The sequence below is a fragment of the Nanorana parkeri genome, unplaced genomic scaffold, assembly GCF_000935625.1.
Source record: "Nanorana parkeri isolate BGI_ZX_2015 unplaced genomic scaffold, ASM93562v1 scaffold1750, whole genome shotgun sequence".
NCBI classification, from domain to species: domain Eukaryota; kingdom Metazoa; phylum Chordata; class Amphibia; order Anura; family Dicroglossidae; genus Nanorana; species Nanorana parkeri.
Window position 1 is genome coordinate 289,307 of NW_017308018.1, and position 15,091 is coordinate 304,397.

General features: G+C 42.3%; 2 protein-coding genes across 2 annotated transcripts in view; one reads left to right on the forward strand and one right to left on the reverse strand.

The window, feature by feature from the left end:
- Window positions 1–1,277, forward strand: part of FAM149B1 (family with sequence similarity 149 member B1) — an 18,400-nt gene extending 17,123 nt beyond the window's left edge. The window contains exon 14 of the mRNA XM_018571408.1: window positions 1,210–1,277. The gene's annotated coding sequence lies outside the window, so the exon portion shown is untranslated. The remainder of the gene's footprint in view (window positions 1–1,209) is intronic.
- Window positions 1,278–6,617: 5,340 nt separating this feature from the next.
- On the reverse strand, window positions 6,618–11,645 carry DNAJC9 (DnaJ heat shock protein family (Hsp40) member C9). The gene is made up of 5 exons (XM_018571407.1): window positions 11,346–11,645; window positions 10,096–10,236; window positions 8,656–8,910; window positions 6,861–6,947; window positions 6,618–6,775 (listed from the first exon to the last, which is right to left on the reverse strand). Exons 1-5 carry the CDS (start codon window positions 11,526–11,528, stop codon window positions 6,662–6,664), a joined length of 780 nt encoding a protein of 259 aa, XP_018426909.1. The 5' UTR covers window positions 11,529–11,645; the 3' UTR covers window positions 6,618–6,661.
- Window positions 11,646–15,091: the final 3,446 nt, after the last annotated feature.

The window sequence follows — 15,091 nt, forward strand, 5'->3', positions numbered from 1 at the left end:
CCTGGGTGTCCTGGCTGGGGTTTGAACCATGGACCCTAGTGCTGCAAGGCAGAAGTGGTAACCACTAAGAGCGTTCTATCCCAAGATGAACTCTTTGAATAATTTGAAATCCCACACCAGTTTTAGAAATACCCAGCTGATGTCCTCAGATCCTCCCAACATGAAGGTGTGTGCATGTGTGTCTCTTTATTCCTGCTCTCTCATCTGGATTGTCTTCTTTACAAACATGCGCATGTAGTGGCTCTAGTGTCCTTTCATTCTTGTGAATTCATGCTTGATTCATTTAAAGAGGAACTCCGGTTTCATGGAAAAGCAGGGTTTTGTTGTAAAGGAGGACATATATAAGCAGTTAGCAGGTTGTAGCCCAGTGTCTGGCACTGGAAACTTGGTATGCTCGTGTTCTCATTATGCTGACTGACAGCAGAGATGACCCAAAGCAACACAAGGAAGCACCTGTGGCATCATAGGAACAAAACCTTTTTTTCCCCCTGTTTTGAACTACTTAATGGAGAACTATGAGGTGAGTGATTTTTCACTCAACCTCATAGTTCGAGCCGATGTGTGACAATGAAACTGTCACACGTCGGCTCTATAGATTGGGAAGTGAGCGAACACATAGCGTCGCTCACTCACTTCTCGATCATCTCCATGCAGAGAGCCGTATCTGTCACTCACGGCTCCCTTCAGGGATTACCCTCCCCTCTCCGATCCTCCAGCACTGACTGGTGGAACGGACGGGGGAGGGGCGGGCACAGCTGGCTCTGCCTCTAGATAAGCCGAGCCAGCTGTCAATCACAAAGCTGGGTGGATCTCAACCGCAATGTCGGGATCCGTCCCGGCTGCATCGTCTCAGTATACCGCGAGCTGTAGCTTACGATATACTGAGGTTTAGGTCACGGGAGGACGCTAGTTTATGTCCCGTGACCCTTAGGAGAACTATGGGGAAAAGCACTGACCCCATAGTTCTCCTTTAATGATGACACATTAAGAAGTGGCCATACAAATACCCAGGTCTATAATTCTTTTACATTTGCTTAATGAAGTTATAGTGTCCCATAGAAAAACTATTATTTAAAGTAAGTTATTTCTTTCTTTAACTTAAATCGGACTGATTATACGGGCAATTGAAATGCAAATTACACTTAGTGGAGTTCTTTAAAATGTTCCCACATTTTATTGATTGTTTCGTGCTTTCTATTTTTTTTTTAGCCAGATAACCCCTTGGAAAGATCGTCCGTAAATTTAGACCACCCAAATCCACTTCGCCCTAGCAGAGGATCTGATGGAATAGGTAATGTAAACTAACATTGTATTAGGAGGAGTATTAAGATCTACACTTTTCATTTATAAACCCATGCCTGTTCACAGAGTTTGTCACGTACATACGGCCTATTCATACCAGCCTGGTCCACTGCAGAGCATTTTAATGCATGCATGTTAAATGTGTGTTGCCTTGAGGTAGAGCGACCATTACTACATACACTGGAAAAGTTCCCATTTGGCAACCTTTTAACCATTAGTTCTCTACATGGTGTGAATATTGGCTTATTATGTCCAAAAACACTGTCACTAAATTTCCCATATATATGAGCCTACACAATTCCTACATACTGCTTTTAACCTGAATTTGTGCTTTGCCCATTTATGACAAAGCAAAAGGTTCCCTTTATCCCCCCCTCCCTAACTTCCCTTTCTTTCACGTGTCTGCTGCTCCATTTAGGTGCCAAAATTCCTGTGTAAGCTACAAGTCTCAGGGGTCATAGCTTACACAGGGCTGTGGAATACCTGTGTGACACTGCTGATTAGCGCAGCACTGTCACATGCTCTTCCATACTTGGACGTAGCGGGTATTTCCTATGCGCATTGAATTTTGCTCAAGGACAGCAAAGTAAGGGTTGAGGTTGTGGATTTGGGGTTCTTGGGGTTTTCATGAGCTGTAAGCCATAATCATCACAATTATGACAAATCACGGCTTGAACTATCTTGCTTTGCATGTAATGAGTCTATCTCATATATTATTTTCACCTTTTAAGTTGCATTAGTGAAAGAACGACGGTATGTGTTCGCTCACTTCCCGATCTACTGAGCCGACGTGTGACAGTTTCATTCTCACAGGTTGGCTAGAACTATGAGGCTGAGTGAAAATCACCTCATAATTCTCCTTTTAAACTGTTTCCTCTGTCTTCCTATAGACTATCTAGCTGGTGCTTTTATGTAATTTTACATGTTTTTAGTGTATCAAAATGTAAACTGTATCTCTCCTACTTATTACCTTATATTTTTGTTTGTTTAATATAGGCAATCCACCCCATCTAACAGTCAAATCCCAAAGTCGGAGTGGAGCTGCTGCAAGAAGCAGACAAGGACTATAAATAGACAAATGCATGTCACATGGGAGAAGTTCACCATGGGATAATGTTATAATTTAGCAGACACCAAATAGTAGAACTGTGTACAGCCCGGATTATGAACGGTAGGACTGTCAATTGTGGATTAAGGTTTGACAGCTTGTAAATGAAATGTTAAGCCAGCGGTATTAGGACACTTCCTCAGTCATTCTCTGCTAGCTGCTGCTTCAAAAACAAATACAATGTGGTTGTTAGGAAATATGTATATTTATGTTCAAAGCTAAAACACATTCAGGGGAATTGATTAAAATTGGAGCAGGCAGAATCCGGAGCAGTTGCTCATGACAACCAATCAGCTTCTCACTTTAATTTTTAAAGGTTAACTTAAGAAACGGAACGGAGAGGCTGGTTGGTTACTATGGGAACCTGCTGCAGATTCTGACTGCTCCAGATTTGATAGATTCCTCCAATTGTTTTCTAGACATGTTTTCAATGGTTTTAGGGAGTTAAATGGATATCGTTTTTGTTTTTATTCAGATTGTTGCTGGTTTACCCTTTAATAACACATTCCAGGTCTTTGGCATACCTCAAGGTTCACAAACTCCTTGTTGCCCAGATAGCATGCTAGGGTGCAAAGAACTTTGTTCAGATAAAGTGTACCCGTTTCTGTCAGAATACAACAGCCTGTCAAGGGAGGTGGGATCCCCCTCTATCTATGCTGTTTGGCGTGGATAGGTGAATAGTTTTTCTCGTTCAGCCGGCTGGGATGGGGGGGGGATAAGAAATAACGTGTAAGAGTGTATTTATAAATGAGTCGCAGAGCTAATAGCTCTGTTAAATTGCATGTACATTTGTTCTGTGCAAATGGAGGGAAAATAAATTAGCATTTTTCCCCAGTGGTTGAATGTAATTTCAGGTAAATACCGCATTATGGCCACTAGATGAAGCTGAGGAGCATAGGCAATAATTGCTAGTCAGCTCCATTTAGTGTCCATAATGCAGTATTTACCTGAAATTACGTTCAATCCGGAAAGCAAATATGCAAATAACATTCATTTTGCCTCCATTTGCACAGAACAGAATGTACATGCAGTTTTGCAGGGCGCATGGTTTATAAATACACCCCATGCTGTATGGCCAACCCTTGCTCAGGTTCATTTTAACCACACAAAAAAAAAGTGTCCCTGGTCGGCTGAGTAACACGTTAGCTATTTCTATCGCTTGAAGACTCCAGTGCCAAGATATACAGTGGGCATTTCCTGTTCCACCTCATCCTTTACAATATTAAAAAAAAAATCTAATGCATTCTTCATTACCTAGAAAAAGGCAAATGACAGATATGTCTAGCTGTGAAAGAATGACAAATTCATGATGAAATTGTGGAAGCGGGGTAGATACTTCAAACTACTGTAGAGAATTCTCAGCACTGCAGTCAATCCATGGGTGGAGCTCACAACTTTTTACAGAAACTACATTTGTGGTAAAAAAATCATTTGCTGCTTTAAAGGTAATCTATACAGATAAAAACGTGAGCTGCCAGGCTAGATGAGGAAATCCAGTGCAGTAACCAGCTTAATGAGCTAAGGCTGTAGAAGCACAACACTCCTCCGTGCCGATCTCCAGATATTGTAGACGTAAGGACACAGTGTGCAGAAAGAATGCATTTTATTGGAATTAGCATAAGATGTGTGAAACATGCCGCATGACCTTGTGTCTACAGTTATTACTGGATTAGAGTGTAAAGTGTTCAGATTCTACTTTGCTTCACCCCTGACCTAAAACCAACATGTATGTCTAAAAGGGCTCCTGCTACAAACATACCTATTTTAGGCTTGTGAGGAAAGTCTGCTCCTTCAAAAACAATCTGCAGGACAGCTCCCATGTTTCTATCTATATAGGTTCCCATTAAAACCAAGCATGGGACTAAATATAAAAAAGTTTGTAACAGGTTTACGGGCCCATTTACATTTCTACTGATAATTCCAAATGAATGTGTGCTGCCTTAACAGTCAAAGCACCTGTACTGTTTTTGCAAACCTAGCACATCACAGGTGTGGTTTTTGTGTATTGTACACCTGTGTTGGGGTGTCATTCAAGTTCAATGCATCTCTCAGGCATACTTTGCTGCTTTAATGAAATGCCTATCACTCTGCAGACAGTGCATGAAAGGTGCCCATACACCTTGCGACTATCGTACGATAATCGCAAGGTGTATGGAAGGCGTGCGACCGTTTCTACTGTACGGTCGCACGTCTTTTGTCGAAGGAGCATGCTAGAAACCCCGCCGAGAATCGTATGATTGTCGGCGGGTTAGTGGCGTGCTCGTTCGACAAATGCCGAACGGGCCGGTGTGCGCACGTGCACACACTGCCCATTCAGCATTTGTCATCGGAAGCCCGCCCCGCAAGTACGATCTGCCTGTCCATGATGGGCAGATCGTACGCTTTTTTAAAATTACTTTACAACCCTTGCAAGACTTTTGTCTTGCGAGGGTTGTAAAGTGTATGGCCAGCTTTACACCGACATTTTGAATGGCACTTCAACACCTGTGTACAATCAAAAACGTACCTGTGCTATAGTTCACCACACACAGATCTGCTGGGTTGGCCAAAACAATGCAGGTACAGATGAGCTCTGATTTTTACAACTTTTCAGCAACTCAAGCCTCCTTAAACCTTGTTAGTCAGTGTATTATTCTGACAACTAGCATCTTCAGAAAGGAAATTGGCAGTGGCAGCCCCCATGTGACGCTTAAAAGGTTTGCTTTAAGATTATTATTTTTTTCTGTAGCTGGAGGAGGGAAGGAGCCAGGACTAAGGTAAAAAGAACGTCATATCTTTTGGTACATGATTCTTTTTAAAGAGGTTGCTGAGAAGACTGATCCTTTTAAAAGGAATCATTTACCATGAGATATGAAGTTGGTCATTGCTGACCTCTTGGAAATGTTTGTCTGTCTGGCTTTGGTCACAAATCCAGGACAGTTGGAACACATGATATCCATGTGTTATACAAAGTCCAGCTTATTAGCAACGGTCTTTCCCCTGACTGTTAGTGGTTGGAATTCAGATTGACACTTTTTTTCACAGCAGTAAAACATATTTTGAATGGCTTGCCAAATAACAAGGAAATGAATGTCATTACATCTCAAAACATTTATGGCTTTATAGAATATGTACTTATGTTTTTTTTGCCAACACCATTATTTGTTACCCCCAACTGTGTAAATATGTATTTTTTTTTTTAAGAAGTTTAAATAAAAGGCTTAGCAATTTTGTTCAGTAGCATGTTGTGTTCAATCAACAATGGCACACCTATTGAGCAAATGCCAACAACTAAGCCATGTATGTCTTTAAATTCAATTGCTGCTACAAGAAAATAAGGACAATAAGAAGCTTGAAATATATAGAGATCTGTGTGAGAAGCCAAATAGAAAACAGCTGAAACAAGTCATATTTTCAACTATTTTACTGAAAAAAAACCAAATGGAATCAATTCTAAATATTGACAGTTACAGTTCACTATAAAGTTTTTCATTAGGTAACAGCAAAAGGGAACACATTTACAATCAAGTTTGTTATGCTTAGACAAGTGCTATTTTTTTTTTTTTTAAATATACAGTCCACGTAAAGACCTTTTTTAGGGCCAGTTCACACCATATGCAGTCCGTTTATTTGACTTCTGCAGTCAAAATACATCACAATGCTTTCGTATGGGCTTTCTTGTGCTTTATTCACACCATTGCAGTGTGAATAAAGCACAAGAAAGCCCATAGGAAAGCATTGTGATGTAATTTGACTGCAGAAGTCAAATAAACGGACTGCATATGGTGTGAACTGGCCCTTAAAAGTTCTTGGTGGTCTGTGTTATCAAGCAGGGATGCATTATTCATATACGCTAATCTGATTTCCAGCCGCAGTTTAGAAAATGTACCATCTAATCAGCCACCATCTTCAACGCAGCTTTTATTTTTCCTTTTCCAATTTCATAAGTTTGCACAAAAGTACATTTAAAAACCAAGAAGTCAGAGAGAACGGTTTAGTACTGCATCCAACTAATATTAATCTAGTAACAATCCCACTGTGGGGTGAATACACAAACAAGTACACAATATATAGATATGAAAACCTATGTAATCAATATGGCCGTTAACTCTACTGTAGATCCTGCACATCCCCAACAGCTTTTCTGTGGGCTTATACTTCCACAGGCAGGTTTGCTGACAGAACAGAGGAGATGAACAAGACAAGGAAGAGCAGAATGTTTCTGAACTAAAAGCATTTGTATTGTCCATTTATGATGTAACGTACACAAGTTCACTTTTTTCCTTTCTTTGTCCCGGTGGCTTTTTTCCCTCCTTTGTTGCAATATTTGGCTTCCAATTGTGCCATGAAACCATCAAGTTCCTTTTCTCGAGATTTCTGCTTTTTCTGGGGGGGAGGGAAAAGGTAAAAGCATTAGAGTAAAATATCATTTTCAAAATAAACCTAAGATGTATGGACCCTGCATTCTTACGTGTATTAAAGCTTTTAGGTCATCTTCTTGATCACCTAGCCCCATTTCCTTTTTCATTTCTTCTGCTTCTTGGGCTTCTTCATTGGCCTAATAAATACAGTATTTAAAAGAAACACTGGGATCATAAACAAATGCATGCCATAGCCATATTAAAAGGATATATATATATATATAAACAAAAATGACAGCGTTTTGGTAAAGCTCATCTTTCTACTGTTTTCCGAAAAAGAAATGAGGCCTTTAAAGAAAGAAAAAAAAAAATACAGTCCTTACAGTCAAATGTGGTGGAGGTTCAATTATGTTTTGGGTTGCTTTACTGCTTCAGGCACTGGATGTCTTGACTGTGTACATGGCATTATGAAATCTGAAGACTACCAAAGAATTCTAGGGTGCAACGTAGGGCACAGTGTCAGAAGGTCAGGTCTCTGTCAGAGGTCATGGGTCTTACAGCAGGACAATGACCCAAAGCACATGTCAAAAAGCACCCAGAAATGGTTTCAGACAAAGTGCTGGAGAGTACTGGACTGGCCAGCAATGAGTCCAGATCTAAATCACATAGAGCACCTGTGGAGAGATCTCAAAACAGCAGTTGGGAAAAGGAACCTTTCCAATCTGCGAGACCTGAAGCAGTTGGCGAAGGAAGAGCGGTCCAAAATTCCTGTAGAAAGAAAGGTGTAAGAACTCATTGATGGTTACAGGAAGCGATTTATTTGTTATTTTTTCCAATGGGCTGTACTAAATATTAATTGAGGGTGCCAATCATTTTGTCCAGCCCATTTCTAGAGTTGTGTCATGTCAGAGTTGGCCTTTTTTCCTCCACTTTTTGGTGTCATAGCAATATAAACATGAGAATGCCTAAATATTTGTAATAGCGCAAAGTGGTGCATTATCTGACAGAAATGCAGGGGTGCCAATATTTTTGGCCATGATTGTAAAATGATTACTTTTAACTGCATGAAGGTTATATTATGTTATAAAAACACAAGTAGTGCTTAGAAAAGCAGTTGATCAGCGTATTACGAATATTTTTAACCACGCACCTAAACATCAGCATGCCCACCGCATATTATTGTATCTGACAATTACAGTATCAAAAACAGACACACTGCAATATTTTGGCTTTGGTGGAATCTGCAGGCTGAAGAGGTTATGTTTCTAAATCAACTTCTAGCATTCATGCTTTCAACAGGTTTGGCTTTTATGATGATAATATGATGAAGAGCCACAATGAATAGTTTTACAATTACTAGGGGAGACCTGAAACTGTGATCTGATTCCCGGGACCTGAGAACCAAAAACGTTTACCTTTCGCCTGGAACATTGTTTTTACAGCATAGGGCTCATGGCTGAGAATGTTAATAGCCAGACACCATCTGCTTAAAGTGACATTAAAAAGTCAAATTTTTTTTTCCCCCTCCCCCCCCAATGGTAATGTCAGCACTTACCTTAAATGACGTCTTTTAGTCCGATCTTCTTCTTTCCTGTCCTTTCCAGCGTTGCGGCGGGTGTCCGATCCAGCGCTGACTCCTCTGTCCTTGCTGGCACTTCTGATCCCACGGTGTCTGCATGCGGTTGCACGCGTCCATAGACTTACCTTGTGTCTCTCCTCGTCTCCCGGCTAAACAGAGGCTTTAGAAACCCATTAAGTTTTGATGTAGTAACCTATGGTAATTTTTTTTTTTTGCGCAGTGAGCCATTGGGAAAATGGCCCTTATTTTTCTGAACTCGAGACAACAGAAAAGAAGGGGAAAACCTCCACTTGGACAGGTGTCACTGAAAGAATTATGTTGCTTACCCTTTTCCTGCGCTGTTCTTGTTTCTTTTTAGATTCTTTTACAAAAGCATTGTGAGCTGGAACTTCTTTCTTCTTGATGGCTTTCTGGATAATCTCTCTAATCCTTGGCTCATTATCAATATCAGCAAATATTACAGAGTCCATCAGGTTATCCATGTCACCTTCAAAGTCCAAATAGGCTTGTATAATATCTGCCCTCTCTTCCTCTGATCCTCTGTACTTTTCTTCATAAGCTTGGATATCTTCCACAGTTATCTAACAGAATAAAACAAAATTTAAAAAAGTTATTGAAAAAAAAAAAAAGTATGGCCATGTTGATCCTGACTTGCTGCCGTGAAAGGTGCATGCATCATTAAACATTCAATTATACTAAAGCATTCAGCTCAGTACTATTAATACTATCAGCCATAGTCAACAAACAGTCATAATAACAATGCTTAAGATCTAATAGGAGGGGCATGTCATACAAAAAGGTACTAATTGTGTGAGATGAGTTAATGGAAGAAGTAAGAGTACAGTTATGTTGTGGGGAGACAGGTTTCCATGAAAAGATAAGCTTTCAAGGATTGCCTACAGGCGGGCAGAGTAGGAGATAAGCGGGTTATGACACGCCGCCCAGCTTCCTAACCAATCAGGAAGCTGGGCGGCGAGTCATTACACACTGTCCTGCTTCCTGATTGGCTGGGAAGCCAGTTGCATGCTTCCTCGTCACCTGACTTCCTGATACCAGAAGTTCCGGTATCGGGAGCATTTGCGTGTGTACGAGTACTCCAGGAACTAATAAAAGGGTGGCTCATCCATTCATTAGTTTCCGTACTCTGTCTCTGCTGTAACAGGAAGTAAACATTGCCATGTGATCACCAATAAAAGGTGTCACAAAACACAGAGCTGGTCTGATCGGCTTTGATCTTGAGGGCGCTGTTCTCCCCGGTCTAATATCAGTGAGAGCAGCAGCTTCTGTACACACACACACACACCCTCCTGGAACAATGGGGCTGCGCACTGGCCATTCATGTTCAGTGGCAGTTTAAATATAAAATTTTGTAAATCCTGCCTCTGCTGATCATCTGTATATCAAGGAATATGACGGGTAGAGTTGTCTGAACCATAGACTTGCACGAAGGGCTTGTTCACACCAATTACAGTGCGTTCCAGCATGGTTAGCTGGATGGGGGTGGAAGAGAGAATGTGGCTGTGGGGCCCCCTCCCACCCCAGAACGCAGGGGGAGTTTAGTATGCGGTGTAACCGGTGTGAACAAGCCCTAAGAAGCAGAGAAGTAAACCACCGTGAACGTGTGCAAATACTGCATAAGTAGTGGACAAATATGGCCTCTCCCATATACGCAAGATATCTTTAATATCTATTTAAAAAAATAGAAGCAGATTATACAATTGCTTTAAAAGGTTTGCGAATTTAGATGAAGTTGTAGGTAACATTACCTTTTTAAACAGCAAACGCCAATATTCCTCCCAGTTACGATCTTGAGAAATTGCATCAGACTCCTCGTCAACAATTCCTTGCTCATCATAGACTGCTTTCTGTTCTTTGTCACTGAGAACTGAATAGACTTTTCCAAGTATCTGTAAAAAGAGGCGCATCCATTAAAAGTGAGTTCTAGGTATGAGCACAGTAAACGGGGCAGAAGAAGTGCTGGCTAGGGGAATAGCAATGACGATTGTGGTCAGCTGTGTTCAGAGGAAAGGCATACCATTTCTAGTGCCATCTGTCCTAAAGCCTTATGGGACATCTTTATATACTTTCTGATTTTTTATTTTATTTGAGAGCCATCTGCACTTTGGAGACCAGAGGAGATAATGATATCAGCAAGCCAGGTCACTGAGTGTGGTTAGACCTGTTACAGGTCTGATGATCCAGGGGATGTTTGGGTACCAAAGGTTTTTTTTTATCACCGAGGCTTCGTTCACTCCTACAATGTAGGTGCGTTTAGGGATCCCTGCATCAGGAGATTGTGACATTGCAGCAAGAATTTCTAATCTGCCATTTGCAAGCAGCGGCCGTCACCCATTCAAGTTAATGATCGGGTGACAACGGCTGCATTTGAAAGCAGCAGAACAGCGACACTAGGGCTGCAACAACTAATCGACATAATCGATTATTGGAAAAGTTGTCAACTTTTTCAATAATCGATTAATCGGCTTCCGATCAGTTGGCCCTGTTCAAACCCACTGTATGTGATATGATTGCATGTGGTTAGAAATCAATCACTATCCCTGGAGGCATTGACCATCCTTCCAGGCATAGTAATTGATTCCTATCACACAATTACATGCGGTGTGCCAGCGTGACAACTTTTAGATGTGCCCGCTGTCACCCGATCATTAATTTGAATGGGTGACGTGACAGCTGCTGCTTGTAAATGGCAGATTTAGGATTCCTGCTGCAGGAAATTGCAAGTTCCTGACACAGGAATCCCTAAACGGTGTGAAATATAATATATATATATAAAATATATATATATATATACAGCCCTGTACGTGTGACACTTGAACATTATGTACTAAATTGAGAATTTGATGTAATGTATTTAGTACGATTAGCACTGTAACATTGATCATGTCACCCATATCACCCTTCATGTTACCCCTATACCACCTTCCTTATAATAGCCCAATGATGAAGGTATATTAGCTACCAGTCCCAGCAGAATGAAGGGTCTACTATCACTCACCTGGAACTTCAGATTGGCTTCCTCTTTCTCCTCGTCCGACACCCGGTCTGGGTGAACCTGCAGAGAGATCTTGTGGTATCCTCGTCGGATCTCCGCCTCCCCGGCCGTCCTCCGCACCCCGAGCACTGTGTAGAGGTCCAAGCTTCCGAAATAGCGCTTACAGTTCTGGAGCAGCGTCGGCATGATGACACTTATTCAGTATACAGAGCGAAGCACAACAACAAGTCCGCACTGACAGCTTTTGGCGGGTCTTTCAAAGCCGAGACGCTATTGGCTAAGAACTCCGCGGTCGTACGTCATATCCGGAGCGACACCCGGAAGCAGACGAGTGCTTTATGGGATGTTTAGTGATCCTCTCAATGGAAAATTTACACAAGTAACAGTCAGACCTTAGGGAGGGAGGACGGTTAGGTGTACAGTAACGTGTATAATCTTACGTGTGTGATGTAACAGTCAGACCTTAGGGAGGACGGATAGGTGTACAGTAACGTGTTTAATGTAACAGTCAGACTTGAGGGAGGGCGGGTAGGTGTACAGTAACGTGTTTAATCTTACATGTGTCATGTAACAGACGTCTTGCTATGGTCATTAAAAACAGATTATACAATTGTTTTTAAAAGGTTTGCTGATTTAGATGAAGTTGTGTGTAACATTACTTTTTTGAACAGCTAACGGCCAATATTCCTCCCAGTTACGGTCTTGAGAAATTGCATCAGACTCCTCATCAACAATTCCTTGCTCATCATAGACTGCTTTCTGTTCTTTGTCACCCAGAACTGAATAGACTTTTGTAAGTATTTGTAAACAGAGACGCATCCGTTAAACGTGAGTTCTAGATATGAGTACAGTAAACAAACAACAAAAAAAGACCAGAAAATATAACAGATTTTTGTATCAAGAAAATCAAGCCAAAGGATCCAGCAGGGAAAATATTTGTGTAATTAGCATTGCTGCCAGGACTGAAGTCATCAATCACTGCACAATGTAAAGGTGGCCATACACTGTACAACCATCGCAAGACCTTAGTCTTGCGATGGTTGTAAAGGGATTAAAAAAACGTACGATCTGCCCATCTTGGACGGGCAGATCGCACTCTCAATCATCGCAAGCCACGCCCCCTGAGGGGCGGGCTTGCGATTTCTGTAATGAGGGGCGGGCTTACGCTGACTGCAAACGGGCAGTGTGCGCACACCGGCCCGTTCGGCAGTTGTCGAACCAGCAGGCCACCAACTCGCTGAGAATCGTACGATTCCCGGCGGGTTTTCAAACATGCTGGTTTGATGGAAGACGTGCGACCGTACAGTAGAAACGGTTGCATGTCTTCCATACACTGCACGATTCTCGTACGATCGCGGGATTTCCCGCGATTCTCGTACGAGAATCGTGCAGTGTATGGGCACGTTAAGGCAGAGACTGGAACAAACAGTAAGTGGTATGCTGTTCATGATGGCAGCAACCTGTGTACTGCTGAGGAAGAAGCAGTCTTAATTGCAGTGCAGCTGTTGGTGTGAATGCAGCCTAAATGACAGACCGTGGTGCAGACACAGGACTAGATGACTGTTCTGTCCGAACCGCAAATTGGATCACGGCCTGAAGAAACTTTATCACCAGATTTTCTTGGATTTGAATTCACCACCCAGATGTAGATCCTCGTCAGCCACAATGCCAGCCGCTCACCAACCCGATGAAAGAAAAAATCCCCGGTGGCCCCTCCCTGCCCAGGGAATAACAGCTCAGAAACCAGAAGTAATAAAATCATTGCTTTCAGCTTCATTCCGTGGAGAGATCAGCGAATGCATGTTCTCTGGTCTCTCTACCCGCCAGCCCCTGAGGATGCTGGTGCCAGGCCCGCTGGAGGGGCGGCAGAGCATGGGAAGCAAGGTGGGTAGGGGGGACATACATTGATAGTCGGCTTTACACATGCAAACAGCCATCGGGAGTCTGTTTACAGGGGCCTGCTGCTGTCGACCTATAACATACGTCAGTGGCAGCAAAAGGGTTAAATTACATATTAGGTTAACAATAGACCTCTGATAGAACCATGCCAATTTTAAATGAATGCCCCACACCTAATTAAAGCACTTTCCCTGCCTACAGTAGCTTGCTGGAAGCACAGCAATGTACTAATAATATATAATAAATACAGGGCATTCTATTTCAAAACCATGGATATAAATATAGAATAACCCCCCACTGGCGCTCTAGAGGAATATCGGCTAATGCGGCTCTGCTCCCTCCGCCGCCGCAGCCTTGCATTCTACAGCGCTGGCTTCCTTTGCCACCAGGGACAGTGGTACCAGCGGTGCAGCAGTGGGGACATCAGACAGTGGACAGCATGGTAAAGTACAGTACCATCTACCGGTACACATTACAGTACAGTACCATTAAATTAAGCAGTGCCTTCAGGGGGACAGCAGTTTGTGAAGTTTGGGACTGGAGTGCTCCCTGTCACTGCGCTGGCTGGGGGGAGTCCCCTGTCATCCCCTTAATACAGTATGTCCCTGCAGGCTGATACCATCTCGCCTGCAAGTTCCCCCTCACATGCTACCACCAAACTAGGTCTTATTTTCAGGGTAGGTCTTATATTACAGGAATCTTGAAAAATAGTGCTAGGTCTTACTTTCAGGGTAGGTCTTATTTTCGGGGAAACAGGGTATAACAGCCTCAACTCTTCTGGGAAAGCTGTCAACAAGTGTGTCTGTGAAAATGTACCCATTCAGCTAAAACAGGATGGTAGTTGCAAAGACCTATCTCAAAGGTGTTTCAAAACTTAGCAAACCATGTCTTTATGGATCTGGCTTTATGCACTGGTTAAAAGTGATATTTAAAAGAAAAATAGGGCCTACCCTTTTTTTGGCAACAGTTCCCTTTAGGATCACAGGAGGACATATACCATTGTTTCCTGTGACCCAAAGCTCAGCATAAAGCGGGCTGTTACCCGCTATATACTAACTACGCAGAGCTGCACTGCGACAATACTGTCGAGATCCACACCGCTGGCTGTTTGACAGCTGGGTCTGCCTTTCTAGAATCAGAGCCAGCTGTGCCCGCCCCCTCCTCCGTCCGTTCCTCCAGCTACCGCTGGAGCAATGGAGAGGGGCGGGTGGAATCCCGGCCGGGTGCGGTGACTAACAGTCACTGCTCTCTGCAGGGAGAAGATCAGAAACTGAACGATCGGCGTTATGTGATCTCTCGATTCCCAAACTATAGAGCTGGTGTGTGACAGTTCCTGATATATCACACTCCCCATAATTCTTTAAACAGAAAAGGGCCTTTCCCAAACTTTTGTTCCAAGATTAGAAGTGCACAATTATCTAAAATGTATTTCTACTGTATGGTGTAGCATTAACGGTACCCTCCGGTCACAAGACCCGAATGTAATTATTTACAGGGGTGTCCTTTCACTTCTGGCCCTATAGTGTACTGCTTTAATGTTAATGTTAGAAACACTTTTAATATTTGAATGCTTATTTACTTATGTTATACAGTCTACAGCACAATGGTATACATACCATATAATTGGAAATGTATCAACTCTGGTGCCCTGACTGCCTATCACATTTCTTGAGACCCTAAAATACCAGGACAGTAGAAACACCCACAAAATGACCCCATTTTGTAAAGCAAACACCCAAAGGTATTTGATAAGATGCATGCTGGGTGTTTTAAAGATGTATTTTTTTTGCACAAGCTATCAAAAAATGTAGATTTTTTTTTTTCTTTTTTTTTCTCAAAGTTGTCAGTTA

Excerpts from the sequence above, each read along its gene's own strand:
- DNAJC9 (XM_018571407.1), bottom strand. The coding sequence starts at position 11,528 with ATGCCGACGCTGCTCCAGAACTGTAAGCGCTATTTCGGAAGCTTGGAC. Across the intron at positions 8,911-10,095 it reads GGCGTTTGCTGTTTAAAAAG|ATAACTGTGGAAGATATCCA; the intron begins GTAATGTTACCT and ends TTATTCTGTTAG. Across the intron at positions 6,776-6,860 it reads ACCTAAAAGCTTTAATACAC|AAAAAGCAGAAATCTCGAGA; the intron begins GTAAGAATGCAG and ends CCTCCCCCCCAG.